General features: G+C 44.1%; 1 protein-coding gene across 8 annotated transcripts in view; it reads left to right on the top strand.

The window, feature by feature from the left end:
- EPHA5 (EPH receptor A5) overlaps window positions 1-27215 on the top strand; it is a 250643-nt gene that overhangs the window by 25235 nt on the left and 198193 nt on the right. For all 8 annotated transcript variants that reach the window (XM_080976572.1, XM_080976571.1, XM_080976568.1 and 5 more), the window contains exon 2: window positions 1307-1371. In XM_080976572.1, coding sequence (XP_080832698.1) covers window positions 1307-1371 — 65 coding nt within the window. The remainder of the gene's footprint in view (window positions 1-1306; window positions 1372-27215) is intronic.

Genomic DNA, 27215 nt, shown 5'->3' with positions numbered 1-27215 from the left:
TACTGGGTGGCGCTGTGGGTTAAACCACAGAGCCTAGGTCTGGCTGATCAGAAGGTCGGCAGTTCGAATCCCCGCGACGGGGTGAGCTCCCGTTGCTTGGTCCCTGCTCCTGCCAACCTAGCAGTTCAAAAGCACGTCAAAGTGCAAGTAGATAAACAGGTACTGCTCTGGGGGGAAGGTAAACAGCATCTCCGTGTGCTGCTCTGGTTTGCCAGAAGCAGCTTAGTCATGCTGGTCACATGACCCGGAAAAACTGTCTGCGGACAAACACTGGCTCCCTTGGCCAATAAAGCGAGATGAGCACCGCAACCCCAGAGTCGGTCACCACTGGACCTAATGGTCAGGGGTCCCTTTACATTTACCTTTAATCTTGCCAGCTGTAATAATGTTGCAGCCAATTTACACAGTGCTGCAACCTCTAGTTTATTTACAGAAATATTCTAAAATTAATGAATGTTAGAAGGATGCTGGAAAGAAGTTATATGACTTTAGTAGAAATACTATAAAGAATTAAGTATGAATAGATTGACATTGGGTAAAGATGTAAATTTAAGTCTAAAATTGCGTTAAGTTAAATTATGGAACTAAATTTGTGAAAGAGGGAAAGGACTTGCTGGAATAATTAATTGAACTAGAATACAAAAAAGGGGGTGTGAGGAAGTCGAGGAAATAAGCAAATGAAAGATAAGGATATGAAAATATGGGGTTCTTTTGTATGTTTGTTTGTTCTCTTTTGGGTTCTTTTAAATGCTTTTGTTTTCTTCTTTTTCTTTCCCCCCCTTCTTTTTTGTATTGTTGATGTTGTGTATTACTGTATTCGTTTTTGTTTTTGAGGCTTTGTAATTGTTTATTGCTTGTATCTTTCTTTTGTTTCTCTTTTCTTTTCTTTGTAATGTCTAAACTTTAATAAATAGCTTATAATAAAAAAAGAAGAAGCATTGAGGTCCTTAAATGCTCTGCCACTGAGCTATGGCCCTAACCCTTCCACATGCAAATTGACTGTAGGGTGTAAACTGTGCAGTGCATGCAGTACATATGCACATAGTCCAGCATGATGATTTGATACAGTAAGCCCACAACTTACACGAGGGTTATGTCCCAGGGTCGGTGCCTGAAACCAAAACCACGTACAGTGGTTCTCAAACCCCAGAGTCGGTCATGACTGGATCTAATGGTCAGGGGTCCCTTTACCTTTAGAATAGAATTTAAAAAAGTAAATGGTTGCTTGTTTCCTGTGGCAACCATGATTATTTACCTCCCCCTGCAACACCTCTAATTCACATTTTATTTTATTTTTGTTTTTCAGTGAATTTATTGGACTCTCGATCAGTAATGGGGGATCTTGGATGGATAGCCTACCCGAAGAATGGGGTAAGTTTCTCTTGTGCCATATGATGTTCTAATGATAGTTCTCCTTCATGTAAGGTTCTCCAGAGTACTTTGTGCACCCTTACGCTCAAGGCTGCAACTCGGCTTCCAGATAACTCTGCCCAGAAACTCCCAGATCTTGGGGCCAAGCTAGGTGACGTTAGTCACATGTTTAAACAAGTATGTCTAACATGGCCTCTTTTATTTTTGGAGCAAAAACATCAGTGGGGACCCAGTCTAGATAATATGCTCTGGAATAGGACCCCTTATGACTGTTTTTGATCCACAACAAATGGGACACTGAACCTTGTTGCTTTTAACCCAGCATGTTTCTGTCATGCCTTCAAATTCACTATACCTTTTGTTGTTCTGACCTCTCCTTTCGGATGGGTGGGTGTGTAGTCATTGTCAAGCCTGTAGAGGTTTTGCACTCCAAAATCTTGTCTGCTTATCTCCTTTTCTTATTGGAGGTTCCCATTGAAGACTGCTCTGGTCAGACCTCACCTGGAGTACTGTGTCCAGTTCTGGGCACCACAGTTCAAGAAGGACACTGACAAACTGGAACGTGTCCAGAGGAGGGCAACCAATATGGTCAAAGGCCTGGAAACGATGCCTTATGAGGAACGGCTAAGGGAGCTGGGCATGTTTAGCCTGGAGAAGAGGAGGTTAAGGGGTGATATGATAGCCATGTTCAAATATATAAAAGGATGTCACATAAAGGAGGGAGAAAGGTTGTTTTCTGCTGCTCCAGAGAAGCGGACACGGAGCAATGGATCCAAACTACAAGAAAGAAGATTCCACCTAAACATTAGGAAGAACTTCCTGACAGTAAGAGCTGTTCGACAGTGGAATTTGCTGCCAAGGAGTGTGGTGGAGTCTCCTTCTTTGGAGGTCTTCAAGCAGAGGCTTGACAACCATATGTCAGGAGTGCTCTGATGGTGTTTCCTGCTTGGCAGGGGGTTGGACTCGATGGCCCTTGTGGTCTCTTCCAACTCTGTGATTCTATGATTCTATGATTCTATGACTGTTAAAGCAGTAGTATTCAATATGGTGCCCTCCACTTGAGGCTGGACTCCAACTTCCATCATTCCTGACCATTGTCCACGAAGGCCAGAGCTGATGAGAGTTGCTGTCCAACCTCCCCGTTAAAGGGTCATCTTGGACTTTTAGCATGCTACCAGCTTGGAAAAAGAAATGGTCAGTATATAGGTGCAACAACAGTGATTGACTAAAATAATGGAGGACATTTTCTTTTCTTTTTTAAAAAGATTTTTAAAAAACCAAGATGGCCAGACTGTTGACTACTTTCCAGAATTCCCTAGGGCCTTCTGGTGGTTCCCTGACTGTGAGAAGTGAGGTTACAGGGAACCAGGCAGAGGGCCTTCTTGGTAGTTGCGCCCGCCCTGTGGAACACCCTCAAGGAAATAAACAACTATCTGACTTTTAGAAAACATCTGAAGGCAGCCCTGTTTAGGGAAGTGAAGTGTAGGTGGATTCCCACGAGGCAAGACATAGTGATAACAGCAAGAACCTTTATTGAACTAACAGAGCTGGACAACAGGGACAAAGCAACTGCTTATATACATTTCTGAAGGCCTGGGCCAATCCCACTCCCAACGTGATTGGTTGTCTAAACTTCCAAGCTGTGAATCATCACTCAGAGTTTAAGGGTCAATGGCAGAGGCCCAAATCCTGAAATGTTCTGTGATTGGATATCATATATTGAATCAGAACACAGGAGCTCAGATTCCTTCATCCAGACTCAAGCTCAGGCAAACACAGACCACTGAATACATAACAGGAAGTTTTTCATGTTTGATGTTTTATCTTGTTTTTAATATTCTGTTGGGAGCCGCCCAGAGCGGCTGGGGAAACCCAGTCAGATGGGTGGGGTATAAACAAATTATTGTTGTTGTTGTTGTTATTGACTTGAGTTCAGTAAACCCACTTCTCTTGAGATTTATGCCCCAATATATTCACAGCCTTTTTTCAGATGTCGGAAATGCTGCTTTATTTCTCTACAACTGGCGCGCCATTTGTTTTCTCTCGTTTTCCCTAATATCCCCCCTCTCTCAAATCTGCTCTATGTAAATATTTAATTCTCAATTCCAGATATAGATTTGAAAAGTGGTTGCTGTAATTAAAATGAAACCAGAGGAGGAGAAGCTTCTGAAGGCTGAACTTCCTTCCCCATATGCTCTGCTGTCAGGACGTCCTTTGAGGGATGCTTAGTGTACTAAAGATTCATCTTCTTGTGGTGCTTTAGCAAGGTTTAGCCAGAAAACAACCCATCCTTTCAATAGACTGCCTGATTAATGCCTATTACTAATATTGGAGTCTTCATCATTTTAATAGCTTTCAAGTGCTTTGTAGTGATTCAGTGTGATGGTTTGCTTTAAACTAGCAAAATCAAATTACTTTCTGGAAATATTTATGCTTGGTTTGAAGTATGTCATTTTTATAAAATAAAATAAAATAAAAATAAAGGAGATCTGTTAATGGCAGCTGCAAAATATTTCTTGCCTTCTAAATCTCAGTCTACAAAAAAACCAGCAGATTGCATGGTGGAGGAAATTGCATGATGAGTCCCTCATGTAGAAGCAAAACCACGTGTCAGGGGGAGAAGGCAGGATTAGAGAACTTCATGGCATACTAGTTCCAAATGTGGAGAGAGGCTTTCAAAACGTGGAAGGCCACTCAAACATTTGATTTTCGCTCCGATAATATGTTCACAACTGAGTCAGTTGAATTATATAGTCACTCACCTTAAGTGATGTGATGACTACTACAACAGCAATTCTTTATTGCGTGTCGAGGTCCCCAGGGCCACCACAATAACTCACACATCACACAGAAATTTTGTTTAAGGTTTTTGGCATAATTTTGGCCACAACTTTATTAAAATACAAAAATGTGAGTGCTTGCTTAGGCATTGGTTGCGACTATATGCCCCTCCATGGGGAACAGACTGACATTCCGCACGATGCGAAAGTCAGAAAAGGGGAATACACTTGGGGGTAGCGACGGAGCAGGGAACCTGCCCTCAGCCCTCCCCAAATGCAGCCAGGGGCTCTTGCATGGCCCGAGCCCCTTGACAGGGTGGACAAGCAATAGTTAGCCCCCGATTCCTTTAACGGAATCCCTTGCAGCAGCAGCATTAGAGGGGCAGGCACAGCCAATCCATGCCCCTCAACCAACCAAACCATCAACCAATGCCTAACCGCAACCTTACAAGTTGTGACGATTTGCTGCGCAGTAGGCAAAAACCAAATGGCCCCAGCCAATCAGCCAGATGGACAAAATTCCTACCGGGCCCCTGCCCCAAGAGCAGACGACCCCATGACAGGCATAGCAAGGTCAAAGCGAACAACCCTAAATATAGGGGGGGGGGGGACGGGCAATCCGATGCATGGAGCAAAAAGAGGAAGCTCTACGCCTTGTGCAGGGAGTTTTAGCATTTCTGGCTGTCAATCATCAAATGGCAACATTAACATCTTCCCAACAACAAGGGAAGCCCAATCACAACAGTGGCCAATGATCAGTTAGCCCACCCCACAACTTTGGAGTGTCCTGTCGGCCCCCACTGCAACACGTGCTCTCCATGAAGGAGAACACGCTTTGTGGCCCAAAGACCCACCTGATGAAATTCAATGCATATAAAATACATTGAAAGCACACAGACTACTAGGACAAATCATAAGACAATGCTAGTTTCTGACTTTTGTCTAATACATATCGATCTCTGATTCTGACCACCAGGGACAGAAACTTGGCAATGGCCAAAGTCACACTGGAAATCTCATTGTCTAGTAAGCAACTTGGCATAGAACTGGGCAGATTTACCTGGTAGATTTGCCATTAGTGGACTAATCAGATGTTGTCGTTTCCCAGCATTTGATGACTAAACCAGAACTCAACCAGTAGTAGTAAATTAGTGAGCATTTCCTTCATCCATTTACATGGATATGTAATATGGCGTGCATGCCTTTTTTCTCATTTTATTCTTGCAAGAACTCAATGAAGTAGGCTGCTTTGGATTTTTGTAGGTGTGTTTTGTTAGTGGGTCTCAACAAGATGGATCCCTTTTTAAATCATGGAATATCAGAGAAGGCTGGCTAACCTTAACTTCTGAAATATCTTTTAGTACTTTTCCTGTGTAAAATTGCACCCAGCAAGTTTAATTCTGTTCTTATTCTGTTGCCACTATTTCCCTTAAAGGTAAAGGTAAAGGGACCCTGACCATTAGGTCCAGTCGTGACCGACTCTGGGGTTGCAGCGCTCATCTCGCTTTATTGGCCGAGGGAGCCGGCGTGCAGCTTCCGGGTCATGTGGCCAGCATGACTAACCCGCTTCTGGCGAACTAGAGCAGCACACGGAAATGCCGTATACCTTTCCGCCGGAGCGGTACCTATTTATCTACTTGAACTTTGACATAATTTTGAACTGCTAGGTTGGCAAGAGCAGGGACCGAGCAACGGGAGCTCACCCCGTCGCAGGGATTCGAACTGCCGACCTTCTGAGCAGCAAGTCCTAGGCTCTGTGGTTTAACCCACAGCGCCACCCGCGTCCCAAGTACTATTTCCCTTACCTACAGTTAATTCCAGCGCTGACTGTCTCATTTTGATTTGTAGATTGGAACATCAAATCAGCAATATAAACACCATGTTTCAGAACAGATGCAAACATAGTTCAAAAGCGCCTGTATCTTTGACCTATAGCTTGCTTCTGGCTACATTCAGACAGGGGGCTTATTGCATAAGTTTTCCTGGTTATATGCTAGTGCTTCTGTCTCTTGTTGTGTTGTGTCACAGAACGGTGGCTTTTTGATTGACACACCACCATGTTGCACTAAAATTTTAAATCTCAGATGGTGGGAAGGAATTGTGTGTACTGGGACACAAATCCAAATTTTGTAATGCAAGCAGTGGTGGCGCTATTGTGAAAACCGCAGGAAAATTACAACACAAATCTCCAAGTTAACGGGGTTGCAAATTGCTTTTTCTATCCTGGAAACAATTAACCCAGAAATGAGCACTAAAACTTCTACTAGATTTCCAGAAGCGGCTTTTATGTTGTGTGAAAGATCACATAAAACTTGAAAATGAACAGGTAAAGAAATGTTTGAAAAGATGGCACAAAGTGCTGCTTGAATACACCCTCTGTACACAAAGTAGTATAGTGGTAACTTGGTTCTCAACGCTTTGGTTCCCAAACACCAAAAACCCGGAAGTAAGTGTTCCGGTTTTCAAACGTTTTTCAGAAGCCGAACATCCGATGCGGCTGTCGGCTATTGTTTCCGGGGCGCCTGCACAAATCAGAAGCCGTGCCTTGGTTTTCAAACATTTTGGAAGTCAAACGGATTTCCAGAACAGATTAAGTTTGAGAACCAAGGTACCACTGTATTTGGTGCTTTTGGTTTTGCTATTTATTTGTGTTTTTGAGGCTTTTTTCAGTTAATTTGTTTTTTGACTGTGTGGAACGCAATTCAGCTGATTGATTGATTGTGTGACTGCAGAAATGGATAAAAGTCCCCCCTCCAAACAATGACTAACATCAGAGCAAGTAAGAAAAAAAATAATTTTAATTTTCATCATTTGTCTTATTTATTTTATAGTACAGTACATTGATTATTGCTTTCATTTTATGGATCAATAATCTTGTTTGAGAGTAAAATTCATGTTAAATTGCTGTTTTAGGGGTTGTTTTTAAAAGTCTGGAACGGATTAATCAATTCTGCATTACTTTCCATGGGAAGCTCACCTTGGTTTTGGAACGCTTTGGTTTTGGAACGGACTTCCGGAACGGATTAAGTTTGAGAACCAAGGCACCAGTGTATTAGCTAACAGGTTACAGGCAAAGCAAATATTGCATCTTTCTTCCTGGAAGCTAAGCCGCTGGCCCCCTCATTGCTCCCTTGAACTCATTGAAAACAGGCAGCATTTTTAATTTTTGTGAAATGTAGGGGATTTTTGGAAAGCCATGCCTAGCATTCAAGTTTAACTGTATTAGAAATGTACCAGTGACCATAGAGTTGAATAAGATTGGCATAGTAGACTTGTTTATGCAGTCGGGGAACTCATTTTGTGGTATGGTTATATGCGCAATGAGTTAATGAGAGGCTAAAATGAGAAGAGTTTGTGGGTCAGTTGGGGCTTTTCACTCCGTGCTGTGAAAAAAGAAAAAGTAGCTTTGACTTATGAGTTTGGGAATTGAGAGATGTGGTTTATGTGAACAGTTTTAGGATTTGCCTTTGTGGGTCCTCATCAGAGGTAGGCACTGAACCCTCACATAATACTAAGTCATTACAGTTTTCTTAATAACTTAGTATTATGTGAGGGTTCAGTGCCCTTTGAGATATTCAGCAGTGTCCTTTGAGATATTCAGCAGTGTCAACAGTTCAGTCATACCTTGGATCTCAAATGGCTTGCGATTCGAACGGTATGGCTCCTGAACGCCGCAAACCGGAAGTGAGTGTTCCGGTTTGTGAATGTTTTTTGGAAGCCAAATATCCGACAGGGCTTCCGTGGCTTCCGATTGGCTGCAGGAAGCACCTGCAGCCAATCGGAAGCCGTACCTTGGTTGTCGAACATATTGGAAGTCAAATGGACTTCCGGAACGGATTCTGTACAACAAGCAAGGTATGACTGTATGGTTATCAGGGTGGTAGGTTAAAAAAAAAGCCAGATATCAACTGTTATTTCTGATTTGTGTAACTGTGGCTTGGAAAATGCCCCCAAGAGACTTGGCCACGTCTGCTTCAATAGGCATGCAGAAATTTTGGTGTGGTTGTTATTTGACATTTTCTGCTTTTTAGGACTGGGGCTCAGAAGGTGTGGGAGGTGGGCCTTAATACCCTCAAGCTGTGATCCTGATGAAAATTGCCCTCTCAGCTGCTATCTAAAGCAGTTTGTTCTTGCATGCTTAATTTTTCTATGTGTTTCAAATAAACCACTCTGTGTGCGTATGCAAAAAAAGCTTATGGTCGCCTGCAACTTGCAGAATCTGTTCAGGCCTTGGCTTTGCTCTGTTTGGTTCATTTGGCATACAGTATAAACCACAGAGCCTAGGGCTTGCCGGCGGTTCGAATCCCTGTGACGGGGTGAGCTCCCGTTGCTCGGTCCCTGCTCCTGCCAACCTAGCAGTTCAAAAGCACGTCAAAGTGCAAGTAGATAAATAGGTACTGCTCCGGCAGGAAGGTAAATGGCATTTCCGTGCGCTGCTCTGGTTCGCCCGAAGCAGCTTAGTCATGCTGGCCACATGACCTGGAAGCTATCTGACGACAAACGCCAGCTCCCTCGGCCAGTAAAGCGAGATGAGCGCCGCAACCGCAGAGTCGTCCGCGACTGGACTTAACGGTCCGGGGTCCCTTTTATAGTGATGGCCACATCTTGTTCTGAAAGCTCTCTGTCCTCCTCCCCCCTGCCCACCCCCCACCTTTGTGAGAGCTTAATTTTCTTTGTCCTTTTGTCCTGCTTTTTAGCCCCCCCCCCCCCACTTTCAAGCAAGAACACAACAACACCTGCCTGCCTTGTGTGTAACTCATCCCTGCTTTCCTCCAGTGATTTCACTGAACTTCCTGTAGTCAGGAACACTTCTCAGTATTCCTCGGAGTATTTGCAGTGTGTTGTGGCTCACTGTTCAATTACTTGCTGCTGCTGCTGTTTGTTTTTCTGTATGAGCTTCTTTTAAAAAAAATAATAAGAAGAAGACAGATGACACCAAAAAAGCCAGAATCATGCATGGATCTTTTTCATTGCAGAATATTTTTCTAAAAAGGTTGATTCTTCTATTTCCATCCCCCCCCCCACTACACCAAAGAAACAAGCCAAGTAATTGCTCCTGACGGGGGAGGGGGCATAATTGTGGGTCTTCAGGGAATGCCGGCTAAATATACAAAGCAGGTATCTGCGGCCTATGTGTGATTTTGTATTTTTTTGCTTTGTTCCCCCTTGCTACTGTTCTTTCTTTTTTTTTTTTTAAATGATATTTATTAAAGTTTCAAGAAATACAAAAAAATACAGAATACAGAAAAAAGAAGAATAAATTTTTTTAAAGTATAACCAAAAAAGTAAAAAATAAAAAGAAACATACCAAATAAAACAGTTAAAAAGACATTAATTTTCCATAACCTATCTTCCCTATACTTATTTCCCCAGACCTCCTCATACCTCCCTTTTTTGTATTCCAGTTCAATTTGTTAGTTCAGCAAATCCTTACCATTAAACTTTTACCCAGTTGCAAACCTTTTTTCATATCTCTTAAAGCATTACAGCTAAAAACCTCTTAGTTTCTATCCAACATCCTTCTAAAATTCCTTAATTTTACAATTAAGACTGTAAATAGTCTTTGAATTTCTTCCAGTCTTCTTTCACCGACTCTTCTCTCTGGTCTCGGATTCTGCCAGTCATTTCCACCAGTTCCAGCTACTGTTCTTTCTCTTCTGAAATACATATTCTCTAAAACTCCAGACTAAATGGGTATGAGTGAGGTGCTGCAGGAACAGTTTCCATAGCACACTGCTATTATTTATATGTTTTAAGCGTTTTGTGTACCCTCCTTCACTTGTACACACCAGAGCAGTTTACAGTGGTACCTCAGGTTACATACGCTTCAGGTTACATACGCTTCAGGTTACAGACTCCGCTAACCCAGAAATAGTACCTCGGGTTAAGAACTTTGCTTCAGGATGAGAACAGAAATCGGTCTCCGGTAGCGTGGCAGCAGCAGGAGGCCCCATTGGCTAAAGTGGTGCTTCAGGTTAAGAACAGTTTCAGGTTAAGTACGGACCTCCGGAACGAATTAAGTACTTAACCTGAGGCACCACTGTACATCAATAAAAATATTTTTAAAAATACAATAGAATAAAATGCAAGCATAATAAACAGTTCATAGCTCCAACACGTGGAGGGGGCGGAGCATTAAAGAATTCACCTGTTCCTTAAAAATCCGGTTGTAAAACTGACATCTACCATTGTAGTCTGACAAGTGTGCCTATTGTGGTGATGGAAGCCTGTTAAGAAAAATTTAGCTAAAAACTGAGGGGCTCCTGCTGTCTCCCTTCTCTCTCAAGATAGTTTCTGGTCTAGTCAGCTCCAATTAAAACACACAACATTTTGTTATTGTCGAATTCCAAATAAAGTTTATAAAATCTAATAATAAAAAAAGGTCCATACATGTATAAGTGTCTATTCCACCTGTCTGTTCATAGTTCCACATAGTTCATAGTTACAGTTCCACAGAATCTTTTCACAGAGTCTTAAGACAAGGATTTCTGGAATATTAGCCTTGTTTTGCCATCCTAGGCTTCATCAGTAGAACAGGCTCATATGTAATATTGCAGGATAGTGGATCTTATGGCATAGTAGTGGTTGCAGACTCTGTGAAAGGATTCTGTGGAACTGTAACTATGCATGAACTGACTCGAGAATGAACTGATCCACTGGGTCTTCTGCTTTTTTCACTGAACTTTATGAGACTTCCTTTGAAATCTACAGTTTGATACAATGAATAGTATACCTTATTTATTCAAATGTACAGCCAGTTATGTCTTGGGAATCTCAACTAAAGCATCTCTGACAAATGGCCACCCGAACTCTGCTTAAATACCTCCAATGAAGGGGAGTCCACAACCTCCCGAGGGAGTTCATTCCACTGTCAAACAGCTCGGGTTTAGCCAGAATCTCTCTCTCTCTCTTTTTTTTAATGATATTTATTAAAAAAATTTAGAATTACAAAAGAGAACAAAGCAGGAAAAGAAAAAGAAAAAAACAACAAATCACATCAAACAATACAAATTCAAAAAACAAAAATACACCACAAACACTCAAAAACAAATCCATCGTTTTCAAATCCTCAACTGTCATTACCGTCTTTCTTTGACCTCCTCCTCCTCCCTTTTTTTGTATCCTAGTTATTAATTGTCGCAGCAAATCCTTTCCATATTTCATAATATTCTGTCATTACATTACCTTAATCTATTTTAATCTTATCTTACTATAAAGAACCTTAAAGCTTAAAACTTAAATCTTATTTTTACCAACTTCTCATAACCCTAATATTCTTACATAATTCTTTAAATATTTTTGCTAAAGCCAAGTAATTTTGTTCCAACATTTTTCTAACATTCATCAATTTTATAAAGCAATCCTAGTAGTAAAAAAAAGAAATGAAAACAATCCAATCTTCATCCAGCGTCCCTTCCTCCTGGTCCCGGGTTTTGTCAGTTCTTATTATCCCATCGATCTAGCGCATTAACCTGGTAACCTTGTATCCGAGGCCCTTAAGTCTCTTCCATGTCCCTTCCGCAGCTCTTCTTCATATTTATAACTGTATTTTCCTTTGTCTCCTGCTCCTTTCACTCGTGGGAACTCCAGCTTAACAATGTTTTTGACCCTTCTCGACAAATCAGCCCCTTTTCCATAGTCCACACTAAACTCCATGTGGTATTTAAGAACATGTTTCAAAATCCCTCCAAAATTAAGAGCCCCCACAACCCCAAACATCTCACGGCCCATTGCCAGACTTGAAAAGTCCAAACATCCCTGCATAGGGGGGTCTATACAACCCCCCATTTCCAAACCAAACCAAACTTTATCTTTCCAAATCTGGCTTTTTCCAACTTCATTTGTCAAGTCCAAAAGCTCATGTTCCTGCTGGGCCACAGCTCCCTTCAGCTCTGGCGCCCAAGATTCAGCAACATCCTCTTCCCTCATCTGTTCTGTCAGGGCACACTCCTGATTTAATTCCTGGGTGGGCTCCATATAATTTCCCACTGCCTGTTCAAAATTTCTGATCGCATCAGTCATCAAGTCCGTCTTCTCATGTAGCTGTTCCAGTAGGGCATTTGTTTTACAGAAAGCACGCAACAGAGCTTCGGAATACATTGTCCTGCAAGGTCAGAAGTCTATTCCCATGATTGTAATCTGTAACAGCTGCAAGCTCCCCGGAGTTGGTTACAGTTTCACAGTCTCCCTCTAGGGGGAAAACTTCTATTTGTTCTTTCTTTTAAAGACAAGTCTAACAACAAAGTTTCCTTTTTCAGATATTTTGTCAATATTTGTTCCTTTAAAATGCGAAGGGGAACAATGGAATCAATGTTTCTCTTCTTATAGCTATCTGTCAAAAACGTTTGTCTCTGGTCAATGAGCTTCAAAAAAACGTCAGTCCTGACACCCCGCTCCAGGATCAGGACGGTGGAAAGTTACTTTACTTTACACTCACTTCTGCAGGTTTAAACAGTCCGAAAAAATTTCCCCTCTTCTCCTGCTTCCGAAGGGGGGTTCAACAATTTTAAATGATGAAAGTTAATCTTTTACAAGCGATTTTCTGAGCTCTAGTTTGCCATGTCTTTGCTTTAATCTATCTACAAGAAACGGAAGGCTGACTTCCCGTTTAGACCTTCCCGTTTCAGTGCCAAATTGAGGTAAACTTTTAAGTCCAATTTTCCTTTCTGCTCGCAAGTCCTTATTTAAAGTCCAATTGTCCGAAATTTAAGTACTCACGGGTGATTATTTTAGAAGCCAAATTGTCCCAGGAAAAAGGCAGCGCTCTCCGGCAACGGCTGTGCGGCTTCGCTCCACAGAAGAAGCAGTTGACTCTCAGCACCGCGCCACTTCCCCCTCTTTGCTCCGGAGCCCATTAGTGGGTTCTTTTGTGGGGCGCTAAAGGTGCCCGCCGAGTCCCATGGTCACAGGCTTCATCCGCCTGTGATTTTTGAAAGGGTCCCCACTTCGCCGTAGCGGAAAAGACCCGTTTCGCGTGGAGCTAGTCCCTCCAGATCAGAGGGAGTCCGCCATTGCCGATGGCGCCACCCCGGAAGTAGGGGTTTAGCCAGAATCTCCTTCCTTGTAACTTGAATCCATTGATTCGGGTCCTACCTTCTAGAGCAGGAGAAAACAAACTTGCTGGATCTTCCATGAGAGAACCCTTCAGATATTTGAAGATGGCTATCACATCTCCTCTCGGTCTCCTCTAGTAACACTGGCGGAGGAACGGGAGGAGTGCACTGCCCCCGGCACCATCGGGGAGGGGGGTACCATTGCGGCCGCCCCCAACACGCACCACGCACCCTCCCTGTGCCGGGCGCCACACCCCCACGGGTGGCGTACCATGTCTCCAGGACTCATTCCACGCTCCCGTGGGTGGTGCGCAAAGCCCCAGGATGCACGCCGCGCTCCCGCAGGTGGCATGCCACGCCCCCAGGACACATGCCATGCTCCCAGGGACGCGCACCATGCCCTTGGGGCGCGTGCCAGCCATGCCCCCGCCTGCTCTCATACCCCTGTGCTGTAGCATACAGCTTTGCCACTGTCTAGTAATACTTTTTATTGCTTCCCATTCCCATTTCAAATTTTGTTCGAGAGAGTGGGGTCAGTTCTGGATGGGCAAGGAGTAGGTTTTCTTTTTGTTTTTCTAACTAGGAGTAATATTATGGGCCTTTGCTATGGGGAAAATTATAATTGGACCGTTAACGTACACACCCAACCATGTTGTCCTGCTTCTTTCCATCACACCATAGCTGCTGTAATTCTGCAAGTTCCCATGTTGAGAGGCTGCCCAGATTTACTGTAAATGTCCCAAAGGCGGCACAGTGCATATAAAAGATTTAACGTCTGCTACAGGGCTGTGCTCACTGTTGCTTTTTGCTCTGCCCTGTCACAAAACTGACTCTTGGGACGATTGCCCTGATATTGGGAAGAATTATTTGCAGTTGCCCTGAGACAGAAATACTCTTCTATGGAGAATTCAGTTTAAAGTTCCTTTTTTATAGTTAAAATGAAAACCGCTGCTTTGTGACTGCCTCATATGTCATGTAGGCTCTAGAAGACTTTGAGAAACTAGATATCTGATATAAAGGCTTTTTATTATTTAAGGAAGGGGGAGGAGCCAAGGTATGTTTGTCTGATTTGTTTTTTAAGTTCATCATTAAGTCTCCTTAATAGACTAATCTGATTTTTGGAAAATATGAAGGCATTTTGGAGAAATACTTCCTTTTCTACAAAGAAGAAAGGAATATGTCCCTTGCATTGGGTAGGGGCATTGTGATACTCCATTTGATTTCCAACAGAAATGCCATAATTTCATTAGTGTGGTCAATTAACCTCCCTTCTGTTTGATTTTTTTTTTTTTTTTTTACTTATCTAGGGTAAACATCTGCGGAATAATTTAAAAATGGGGTGCACATCATACAAAATTCAACATGCACATAATTTATGCTTGCAGTTCCTAACATCAAGGATCTCCAAGGCACTTAGTGGAGTTTGTATGAATAACTGAAACTGGGATGGAAAAGCAGACTGCTCCATTGTTTTCTTTAATTTATTTCTTTAACTTGTATACCGACTTATACCTGTAGATCTCAGGGTGGTTCACAAAACAAAATCACAATATAAAAACAGAAAATACAGAATCTATGAAAGGGACTTGTTTTGCATAGGCTTAATACCTGGGCAGTGTTTGGCTTATATGCAAAGATTTGTAAATTTGTGCCTTTTTTAAAATAAACAAACCCCACTCTACCCCACTCAGGTTCTGAGCACCTGAGGATGGTGAATTTTATTTCCTTGGGGAAACAGTTAAGCCAGCTTTCAGTTTCTTTATTTTCAGTTTATGCCCCTGCCCAAGTTTGTCTATGGTGGGTCCACTGTCAAAATGTTCTTACACAATGCAGCTGTGAGTGGCAGGGTATCTGGGGGTTCAGTTGGTGAGAGATAATGATCTGCAAAGAAACCTGGAGCCTGAAGGCATTGGCCTGATCACACATCACAAAATGCAAGCTTATTCATTGTGTCAAAAATCCTATTTTGACTGTGCTGCTGAAATAACCGCCAGTATAATTCTGTGAGATTAAGCCCCTCCATTGCCTGAATTTATGCATCTGACGAAGGGGTCTCAAGGCCATTAAAGCTTTTGCTGAGATAAATTTGTTAGCCTTTAGCCCACAATATTTTTGTTTTTTTATTCATTTAGTAGCCATCTTTCCCTAGAGGAGGGATGGGAATGTGTGCCCTCCAGATGTTGTTGAATTGCAACCCCTGTCATCCCTGATGAACACGCACTAGCCACAATGGCCGCTGGAGTTCAACAAGACCTAGAGGCGTGGAGGGTCCTCATAGTTACCCCTAGAGATCGGGAGAAGCAGGAACAGCTCATTCTTAAGGCACAGAAGGTAACCAGAAAGAGATAGTGGGAGAAATGGATATTGTAGAACTGTCATCGCCCCCCTCCCCTTTGTCTACCTTGATCTCCTCTTGCCTACTCTGCCTGTTTCCAAGAGAGCCTACAGAATTCTCAATATTTTATTTTTATTTATTACATTTTTATGCCACCTTTATATTCCAGTGAGCTGGAGGTGGTGTACATGGTTCTCCTCCTTCTCATTTCAACCTTCTGAGGTAGGATAGGCTAAGAGCTTTGCAGCTTCTGAATCCCTTGCCTTGCTTTTATAATTTGCAATATTGACTTCTGGACTGTGTGCTTTGCTGCCGAACCTATACTATCGCTGTAGGGGAGTGGGTAGTGCTGCGGTCTAAACCATTGAGCCTCTTGGGCTTGCCAATCAGGAGGTCAGCGGTTCGAATCCCTGCAACGGGGTGAACTCCCATTGCTCTGTCCCAGCTTCTGCCAACCTAGCAGTCTGAAAGCACACCAGTGCAAGCAGATAAATAGGTATCGCTGTGGCGGGAAGGTAAACGACGTTTCTGTTAGGGCTGTCTTAAACATATGCGGCGCCGGGGTGCAAAGATCCGCCTGGCGCACCCCCCCCCAAGGTTGTCCAGAGTTGTCAGCCTTTTTTTAAGGGGGGACGACCCCAAAGTTGTTGACCTTTGTTCCCTAGAGCTGTTGGGCACCTGGGGATTGGGCAACCAACACAAGCAGCAGAGGAGCCCAGCGCAACAAACCAGCCCGAGGCATCGGCGTCAGCGACTGAGTTAAGCTGGGCGCCTTGTGGTATAAGCAGCATGTGCTGGGCGGGCCTCTCCCTGCCCTACGCCAATCTCAGGCACGCAGGAGGGCAGAGCTGGCCAGCCGCCTCAGTGTCTCGCTGGCTCGGTTGCCCCTGAACTCGCGGCGCAGAGCTGCCCGCAGCAGAAGAGCCCGTTGCGGCACTCCAACCGATGGGTAGGCTCTTTCCCGGACTCAACTCTTGAGCCCCTGAGAGCCCAGTGCCCGGATGCCCCACACCCCTATCGCCTATGGGTAAGACGGCCCTTGTTTCTGTGCCTCTGGCTTCCGTCATGGTGTCCTGTTGTACCAGAAGCGCCTTAGTCACGCTGGCCACATGACCCGGAAAACCTGTCTGCAGACAAACGCTGGCTCCTCAGCCTGAAAGCCAGATGAACGCTGCAACCCATAGTCACCTTTGAGTGAACTCAACTGTCCAGGGGTCCTTTACCTTTTTTACTTTCGCCACCTTAAACAAGTGAGAACCCCTGTTGTATTTTGCACAGGAGCAGAACAAGAGGTTTCTCTTTACAGAAAGAGTTTATTTTGTACCTCCATAATCATCTTTGTGAAGAGGTTCTCTCCCCCCTCAAAAAAAGAGGCACGAACCTGACTTTCCTTCTTCTGCTTGTTTGCCTCTGCCTAGGCCTATCACAATCTGGATAATAATAGCAACAGTAATAAATCAATGCCCCCCTGCTGTTTTTATAAATGTTAATCAAATCTGTTAAATGCTTGACAAGTTGTTTCCCTACCAAATTATCATTTTAAGTCATTACTTGATTAAAGCAAGAAAATAAATCTTTTTTCATAAAAAGGATGTATTAGAAACAACATGTGGGCATGTTAATCACTTTTTTACCACAGCAGGAAAAAATTACACATGCATTGGAAAAAAAAAAAGCTAAATATTAATATTTACAACCGGGGTGGAGGAGTCTTTCTTCTTTGGCGATCGCTCATAGCCGAGTAAGATTGTCTTCCATAAACATGGTTTTAACAATGAGTCCATAATGGACTGTGGAGGCCAATTCTGGATCCACATGTCCTTCCACAGTGGGGACATTGGTTTCCGGGGGGGAGTTGATCACGGTGTGGATTTGCCAATCGTGCCTTCCTCTTAGCACGTTTCTCCCTTGCGTCCTGAGTTCGAGTGTCTTCAAAGATGAGTGCCGCAATCCCAGAGTCGTCCGTGACTGGATCTAATGGTCAGGGGTCCCTTTACCTTTACCTCGGTTTAAGAACAGCCCTGTTTACGAACTATTTGGTATAAGAACTTTGCAAAACCGGAAGTAGTGTCCCAGTTTGCAAACTTTACCTCTGTCTACGAATGGAAGCTGAACAGTGGAAGGGCACCGGCGGCAGGAGGCCTCATTAGGGAAAGTGCACCTCGGTTTAAGAACAGTTTTGGTTTAAGAACTTCCAGAACGGATTAAGTTTGTAAACCATTTACCACTGTAATGAGTTAGATATTAGTCTGTAGCCCTTGGACCACACCATCATGCAAAGAGATCCATTTGCATGTTATAATGCAGTCTCAGTAGAAACATTTTTCATTTCTTGTTGAGTACAGTAGGTTTGTTCCTGGCGAAAAGTGAATATATAATTAATGTGAGGCTTTTATAATGTAAATAATATATGGCGATGAATGATCTTTTAATTAATACACTTTGTGTTTTATTTAAAATGTGCTTTAGAACCATCGGTGTGTAGGGGGGAGTAGCAAGGCCATGTCCTTGGGGTCAAAATGTTCTTTGGTCCTGACCCTCTCCTCAGGCCCCACATGTGTGGATGTCTACATAGAGTGTATGTGTAGAAGCAACTCTCCTTCAGAAAGTCTGCTATTCTGTAAACTATTTCTTATAGTGATGGTATTACATAAATAACTGCCCAAATTAGCAAAGCAATTTGCCCGGCTTAAACAACTCTAGAGGCAGAAAAATAGACAAGCATAAAAAAAAGCTAAGAGGGAGAAGAAAGAGTGGGTAACAACAACAACAACAATAATTTCATTTCTGTGCCACTTTATATTTTTAAGGGGGAAAAACTCAAAGCAGTTGACAACCTACATTAAAACATTAGATCAAACAATCTAGAATGAAACAAATACGAAGTATACATTCAAAGCAACATAACGGGCAACTAAAATATTATCTCAAAAGATTTCAAAATAAAACATTTTGAAGAAAGCATTACTAAAGGAAGACGAATATAAAATGCACCTTTAAACCAGCATAATTAGCAAGAGAACCTAGGACCCTGTTTCGGGAAAGTTTTGATGTCTAATGTTTTACAATTTTTTATGTGCTGTAAGCAACCCAGAGTGGCTGGGGAAACCCAGCCAGGTGAGTGGGGTATAAATAACAAAATTGTTGTTGTTGTTGTTGTTGTTGTTTTAAATAGTATTTATTGAATTTTAAAGGGTTACAAAAAGAAAAAATTAAAAAAGAAGAAATACAAAACATCACATCACAATAATAAAAAAAAGAAACAAGAAAAAATAAAAGAAAAAATACAATAAATACAATAAATCTTCTCATATCTTATCTTTCATTTGCTTGTTTCCTTGACCTCCTCACACCTCCCTTTTTTGTATTCTAGTTCAATTAGCTATTTCAGCAAATCCTTTCCATCTTTTCCAGTTTTTGTCCTCTATTTTATCTTAATATAATGTAACTTTACTTTCCCTCCTTCACCATTTAGCAATCTATTTTTCCTTAATCCTTTATAGCATTTCTGCTAAAACCGCATTATTTCATTCCAACATCCTTCTAACATTCCTTAATTTTACAATGTTTCTGTAAATAAACTTTAAATTTCTTCCAATCTTCTTCCACCAACTCTTCTCCCTGGTCTCGGATTCTGCCAGTCATTTCCGCCAGTTCCATGTAGTCCATCACCTTCATCTGCCATTCTTCCCGGGTGGGTAGATCTTGTGTCTTCCAATACTTCGCGATGAGTATTCTTGCTGCTGTTGTGGCATACATAAAAAAGGTTCTATCCTTTTTTGGCACTCTGTAAGCAACCCAGAGTGGCTGGGGAAACCCAGCCAGGTGAGTGGGGTATAAATAACAAAATTGTTGTTGTTGTTGTTGCTCTTGCTGCCAATCTTGCCCATGGTGGTTCGTAATGGTTGGCGGCTGTGGAAGCTCAGGCTCGATGACCTGGGTCTGCACTAAGAGACGGGCAAAATGGTAGACAAGGCTAGGCCAATTCTTTCTGCTCTTTCCACTGTCGTTTGGTATCCTCCTACCTCTCCTTTCCTTCATGTTCAGTTAGATTTATGAGCTCCACATGTGTACAGCCATACCTCGGGTTGAAGTAGCTTCGGGATAAGTATTTTCGGGTTGTGCGCTGCAGTGACCCAGAAGTAATGGAGCGTGTTACTTCCGGGTTTCGCCACTCGCACATGCGCAGATGGTCAAAATGATGTCACGCGCATGCGTGAAAGCGGCGAATTGCGACCTGCGCACGCGCAGACGAAGGTTCGCTTCTGGATGCAAATGGGGCTCTGGAACGGATACCATTCGCATCCAGAGGTACCATTGTACTCAGTGTGCTGGAAGACTGCTAGATCTCTGCTTGTAAAATTGCGGAAGGATATAAGGAAACTGTGTAGAACCCATGCCATATTTCAGGGGCCCTGAACATGGCTTCCACCATGTTATGACCTTCCCAGAGGGTTGTTGGGTGGGTGGCAGCACCATAGTGGTAAAAACTAGATTGGGCCCAGAGACACTGTGGGGTTTGTTTGGAATGCAGGGCCATTATTTTTTTAAAATGTAAAAATCAAAAAGTTGCTGGCAGGAGGGGACACCAGCATGCTGGGTGATGTGAAAAGGTAAAAAGATAAAGGAGCCCTGGACGGTTAAGTCTAGTCAAAGGCGACTATGGCGCTGTGGCACTCATCTCGCTTTCAGGTCGAGGGAGCCGCCGTTTGTCCACAGACAGAAACCAGAGTGCACGGAAACGCCGTTTACCTTCCCGCCACCTATTTATCTACTTGCACTGGTGTGCTTTCGAACTGCTAGGTTGGCAGGAGCTGGGACAGAGCAACAGGAGCTCACCCCATCGCAGGGATTCGAACCACCGACCTTCCAGTCAGCAAGCCCAAGAGGCTCAATGGTTTAGATGTTGACCTTGAAAACAGTAGCACATACTAGTCTCTCTTCAATGTCCCCTGACTCTTTGTTTGGCCAGCTGGCTATTAAGTTGCCAGAGGTGGAATGCTGTATTCTAGGGATTCCGTATTCTAGGGAAGAATTGTTGCTTTCCAACTTTCCTTATCAGCTCCTTGAGATGTTTGGCTAACTGTTGTCAGATTGCAATGCCAGATTGGATGGATCTTTTTTGTGTGTGTCTAACCCAGAAAGGCATCTGCACGCTTGGTTTAGCTAGGAGGACCCACTGGACTTCATCATGGGAGAGAGGTGGTTGAAATCCCTAGGTAACGGTAAAGGGACCCCTGACCATTAGGTCCAGTCGTGGCCAACTCTGGGGTTGCGGTGCTCATCTCACTTTATTGGCCGAGGGAGCCGGCATATAGCTTCCAGGTAATGTGGCCAGCATGACTAAGCCGCTTCTGGCGAACCAGAGCAGCGCACGGAAATGCCGTTTACCTTCCCGCCGGAGAGGTACCTATTTATCTACTTGCACTTTGACGTGCTTTCGAACTGGTAGGTTGGCAGGAGCAGGGACCCAGCAACGGGAGCTCACCCCATCATGGGAATTTGAACCGCCGACCTTCTGATCGGCAAGTCCTATTGTGGTTTAGACCACAATCCCTACTGGGCCATAAATCCCTTGAGCCTTGGATCCCTGTGTGACAAATAGCTGTGCGTTTGGGGGGTCCTCTTGCCTGCCGTACAGTATGCAGCGCAGGCCATTTAATGCAGCTCACGGCATGCAGACAGAGAAGACTTCGCTGTTTATTAGGGGATATATAATCATTTAAGCCTGACTAAGCTTCAAAGCCCTAATGCGGGTGTTTGGCCAACAGAAATGAGATGTAAATTTGCACTGAATAGCCACTGATTACAGAAAGATGATTAATGAAAGATTTGAAATTGATTTATGGCTGCAGTTGTCAAGGCCTTCGCCACGATTGTAATATTATCTGCGTGAAAAGCTCTTGGCAAATTAGAGACAAGGGAGGCAGGGTGAAATATCAGGTTTTCTGTCAAAGGACCGCTGCATTGTGCGGTTCTGTTGTCTGGTCTTGAATGACACAGGGCTGAGACCTTTTGTTTTGTGTGCCAAAAGATTGCAGCATACAGAGAGGCCTGTGTTTTCTAAAGTACTGGGAGAGCTGAAGACCAGTGTTTTGTCACAGCATTTTCCCTTAATGGGCCTGCAACTAAACTCCCCCCCCCCATTTTTTTTTTTTTTGGTCTCTCCCAGGCAATATGAGAAACTAACTGACAATAAGCTGAAGCATGTTTTTCAGAAAAGTTTGGGAGAAGATTATTGGTGTATATTCAGCACTTCTGTGTAATCCCTTTTCAAGACCACAGCTGAAATACCCAAGAGCAATAAATTTTGACTACCCTTACTGGCCACTGGTTCTGTTAGCTAGGCAGTGGCGTAGCGTGGGGGGTGCAGGGGGGTCCGGCTGCACCGGGCGCAACATCTGGGGGGGGCGCTCGCACTCACAGCTCTTTGCCCCTACCAGGCTCACTCACTCTTTCTCACTGCAGTGCTGGCTGTGCGAATCCGATCCGAGCCGCCAGGTCGCCGCCCACTGTGGAGGGGGGGGGTGCCAGGCGTGCGGTGCGGTGCAGAGAGAGGGGGCGCAAATTACTTGCCTTGCCCCGGGTGCTGACAACCCACGCTACGCCACTGTAGCTAGGGATGATGGGAGTTGTAGTCCCAAAACAGCTGGAGGGCCAAGTTTGGCCATCACTGGCTGAATATTTGTCAGCAGGTTTCCCTGCTTTCCCAAAAGAACAGAGAACATACTCTCCAACATTTCTCCGATGAAAGTATGGATGTCCTATTCCATAACAGTAACAATAGCAATAATTTCATTACAGTGGTACCTTGGGTTACATACGCTTCAGGTTACAGACTCCGCTAACCCAGAAATAGTGCTTCAGGTTAAGAACTTTGCTTCAGGATGAGAACAGAAAATGTGTGGCGGCAGCGCAGCAGCAGCAGGAGGCCCCATTAGCTAAAGTGGTACCTTAGGTTAAGAACACTTTCAGGTTAAGAACGGACCTCCAGAACGAATTAAGTTCTTAACCTGAGGTACCACTGTATAAACATAATAAAACAGTTAACTTTTTTTTTAAAAAAACTTCCCTATACAGGGCTGCCTTCAGATGTCTTTTAAAGGTTGTATAGTTACTTATCTCCTTGGCTTGGGGGTTGTATAATTCCACACCCTCCAACATTTCTCTGATGAAAATAGGGACGTCCTACTATATCCTTCAGAGACGCGGGTGGTGCTGTGGTCTAAACCACAGAGCCTAGGGCTTGCCAATCAGAATGTCGGTGGTTTGAATCCCCGCAATGGGGTGAGCTCCCATTGCTTGGTCCCTGCTCCTGCCAACCTAGCAGTTCGAAAGCACGTCAAAGTGCAAGTAGATAACTAGGTACCGCTCCGGCGGGAAGGTAAATGGCGTTTCCATGCGCTGCTCTGGTTCGCCAGAAGTGGCTTAGTCATGCTGGCCACATGACCCAGAAGCTGTACGCTGGCTCCCTCGGCCGGTAAAGTGAGATGAGCGCCGCAACCCCAGAGTCGTCCGCGACTGGACCTAACAGTCAGGGGTCCCTTTACCCTTTACCTTTACTATATCCTTCAGCATTTCTCCAATGAAAATAGGGACACTCTAAGGTAAAATGGGACATCTTGGGATCAGATCAGAAACTGGGACAGCTTCTGTAAATCCGGGAGTGTGCCTGGAAAATAGGGACACTTGGAGGGTTTAGAAGAATTGCCCCTGACCTTGGGCTAAGTATGAGAAATACAGTGGTGCCTCGCAAGACGAAATTAATCCATTCCGCGAGTCTCTTCGTCTTGCGGTTTTTTCGTCTTGCGAAGCACGGCTATTAGTGGCTTAGCGGCTTAGCGGCTATTAGCGGCTATTAACGGCTTAGCGGCTTAGCGGCTATTAACGGCTTAGCGGCTTAGCGGCTTTAAGAAAAAGGAAACAAACTCGCAAGAACTCGCAAGACGTTTCGTCTTGCGAAGCAAGCCCATAGGGAAATTCGTCTTGCGGAACGACTCAAAAAACGGGAAACCCTTTCGTCTAGCGAGTTTTTCGTCTTGCGAGGCATCCGTCTTGCGGGGCACCACTGTACTGGTGAAGTCAAGCTGGGCTCTGTCCAGCTTGGAGCTGGGAATGGAACCCAGAAAGCAAGCCCCTGCCAACACAGCTCTTCAAAGTTGGGCGGGCAGGGCGTAAAAGACTTGCTTTGCCTCTTCACCTGACAGGTACTCTGAGCCCGGAATGCTGCTTTAAAAGGAATCGCATTCTCTGCCGGCTACTTTGCCACCCTTACGTTGGAAAGGGTCTTTCAGACACACAGCGCAGAGCCATTTCATGCAGTCTCAACGAGCCACTTCTTTTGAACCGGCGAAGGATGTTCTTTTTCATCAGTTTGCTCTCCAGCATTCAAGGGAAAGGAGGAGTGGGGTGGGGGAAGTTCACACAAACGGCGGTGGCAAGAAAGGTGACTATTTGCCAGCTTAATATAGCTATCTGCTCCGCTGCAGACAAGCAGAATCTGAAGGAAGTCTGAAAGGCAGCGCAGCCTCAAAGCTGCACCCTGTTCTCCTCCTTTTTCTAGCCGTTAACTTTCCTCTTGTGGGCGAGCTGTCTGCACACTCACGTGCCTAGCCTCCAAATCAAGTCCCTTCCCTGAAGTACATGAAACGAATGAATTTTGATTGTGTTTAACTGTGACCCTTGCCTAGGAAAGGGTTGATGGGACAGGAGAGCAGACGAGGCTTGCTACCAATCTGGGTGCCGCTGCGTTGAAAAGTGTGCCCTGTTTTATAAGGGTGGGGGTTGGTTGGTGCAGGTCGGAAAGCGGTTTTTAAAAATTGCAGGGAAAAACGTCTTCTGCAGCAGTGCTCCCGAGAAATGTGTAAGGATAGCAGGGGAGGTTAATGAGAATCTGAGCCTGGAGGCAAGCTGGAGCATTAGTCAGGCCTCCAACTTAAATGCTAGGTTTGGTCCCTTGATATTCAAGTATGTACCTGGCATTCCATGGTATAAATGAGCAAATTCTATTGGGCACTATGATCAGGTCTTATCAGATCTTTTCTTTAAAAAAAAATTGAGAAAACTTAATCCATATTTTAAATATTTATGATTCTGAGCTGTTGCAATATCTTTTTTTTTAAGTCCCGTATTCCATCTGCTGTTTTTTGCTTAATATTTCATAAGTTTATTAATACCAAGCCCAGTCTAGTTGGGGAAAATATTTTACTTATCATGTGCAGTGTGCCTGTGCCAAATATCCTGACTTTCTGGCTTTGTAGAATTGGTCCCTTTCGCTGTGTTTTTTGGAGCGACATCTGCTCATTTTCAATTGGATTTTCCAGTTAACTCTAATTGGAAGTTGGGGCGCAGTTGGATGCAAGCTGGACCTGAAAATGGGGCTGACTTTTCAGTGTTGATAAAGGCCAAGGTGAGGCACACACCCACTTTGTGGAGACTCAAAACAAATAAATAAGCAAACCCGGATGACCGATGCCTGGGGGAAGTCCAGATTTGGAGTTTGAAAGTGGGATTTCCACACAGCCAAGGTATTGTCTGGGGGTGAAAGACACCCTAAAATTCCAATTAAGCTAGTGGCAGAATTTATTTGTGGGATGCGGGTGGCGCTGTGGTCTAAACCACAGAGCCCAGGGCTTGCGGATCAGAAGGTCGGCGGTTCGAATCCCTGTGATGGGGTGAGCTCCCGTTACTCAGTCCCTGCTTCTGCCAACCTAGCAGTTTGAAAGCACGTCAAAGTGCAAGTAGATAAATAGGTACCACTCCGACAGAAAGGTAAACGGCGTTTCCGTGCGCTGCTCTGGTTCGCCAGAAGTGGCTTAGTCCTGCTGGCCACATCACCCGGAAAGCTGTCTGTGGACCAACACCAGCTCCCTTGGCCTGATAAACACCACAGCCCCATAGTCACCTTTGACTGGAATTAACTGTCCAGGGGTCCTTTACCTTTTTACCTTTAGGCTCAGGTTGTATATATGTGTAAATGACCATATATCATAAAGATACCACAGTCTCCTCTGTTCCTGATTTTTCCAACAAGAAGCACAGACCCTGGGTCTGTGTTTGGAACTCCCTGGAATATCTCACTGGAGCAAATGGGGTGCACCATGTACCCCTTGGAGAAAAAGATGGGATGTAGATGCAATAAATAAGCTCATCTTCTTACCTGCTTAAGATAGCTGGAGGGGCCAGCCAGAAGCAGATATCAGTTGCCAATGTGGCACCCAGAGTTCTACATGTGGTTGCAGTTGGACCCGCACCAGTAACACAATGCGCCTGGCTAATTTTTATCACTGAGCAGGGCACAAAGGGATAGAGCCAGCACAGGCTTTTGGGTGGCACTGAGACTTGTCATCCTAGCTTAAACATGTCAGAAACCCATGATTTGGGTTGCCAATGTGGGTGACTGGGTAAACTGTTTTAGGATACAGAACTGCGACCGGGAGGAGTTCTAATGGAATAGCTTGAAAGAAATGCACTGCTTTTGTATTGGGGTTGGGTCAAAGTGTGTTTGTGTTGTCATCTGTGTTTGCTGATCGTCTTCTTTGGGAGGGATACTTTTGTGATTACAGTGGTACCTCGGGTTACATATGCTTCAGGTTACAGACTCCGCTAACCCAGAAATATTACCTCGGGTTAAGAACTTTGCTTGAGGATGAGAACAGAACGGACCTCTGGAACGAATTATGTACGTAACCCGAGGTACCACTGTACTTAATTCATTCCGGAGGTCCATTCTTAACCTGAAACTGTACTTAACCTGAAGCACCACTTTAGCTAACGGAGCCTCCTGCTGCCGCCGCGCCGCCAGAGCACAATTTCTGTTCTCATCCTGAAGCAAAGTTCTTAACCCGAGGTACTATTTCTGGGTTAGCGGAGTCTGTAACCTGAAGCATATGTAACCTGAAGTGTATGTAACCCAAGGTACTACTGTACACACCTGTGATCAGGTGGCTGTTTCTTGGGGGTGGGTTAGTGTTATGAATCTGGGGATATAATGGCCTGTTGGGCTCATTCAACCGGCCAAGGGTCGTTTCATATTTCTGGTGAAGGGTGGGGCAGATCCAGGGTTTCCTGATGCATAGACCTGTGTGATGCACACTTTTGCAAACCAAAATGCATTTGTCAGCCAAAAACATAAGGAGAAAATTCTGCACTGCCCCAGATGCACTGGGTAAATTGGGACACACACACACACACAGAAAATCAGTCTAAATCAGTTGATGTCACCGTTAAACCAAATACAGATGGAAGACAAACCACACTATGAGTCATTAATACTTAATATACTGCTAGTCTGCCCCAGAAAAGGAGAGTACATCCATTTTCTTATTTGGGCAACTCGCTTACCTCCATCACGCGGCAGCAAAATTAGCTACGAATGGTGGGGCCGTGGGCAGGTTCATATCCTAAATTTGGCTTTTAATAAACTCCTTCAGCCTTGATAGTTGGGATGTCTCTTGTCCTCTAGCAAGATAAGCAGCCAGCCAATTTCCCACCTTTACAAATTGTACCTAGCCATTCAAGCAAACATTTGCCTTGACAGGAGTTGTTTTTGCAGCCAGCATTTTAAAATTAGCACTTGAACCTGAGGCTGGTCTGCCACATGCTGTGTCCCTTGTATTTTTAGTAGTACGTGTGATATCTTTGTCTTTATCACTGTGCATTTATATCTGAAGTGAA

The sequence above is a fragment of the Podarcis pityusensis genome (assembly GCF_964106645.2).
Source record: "Podarcis pityusensis genome assembly, chromosome: 13".
NCBI classification, from domain to species: Eukaryota; Metazoa; Chordata; class Lepidosauria; order Squamata; family Lacertidae; genus Podarcis; species Podarcis pityusensis.
Note: the sequence above shows the minus strand (reverse complement) of the source record. Positions and strands in the feature narration are given on the sequence as shown.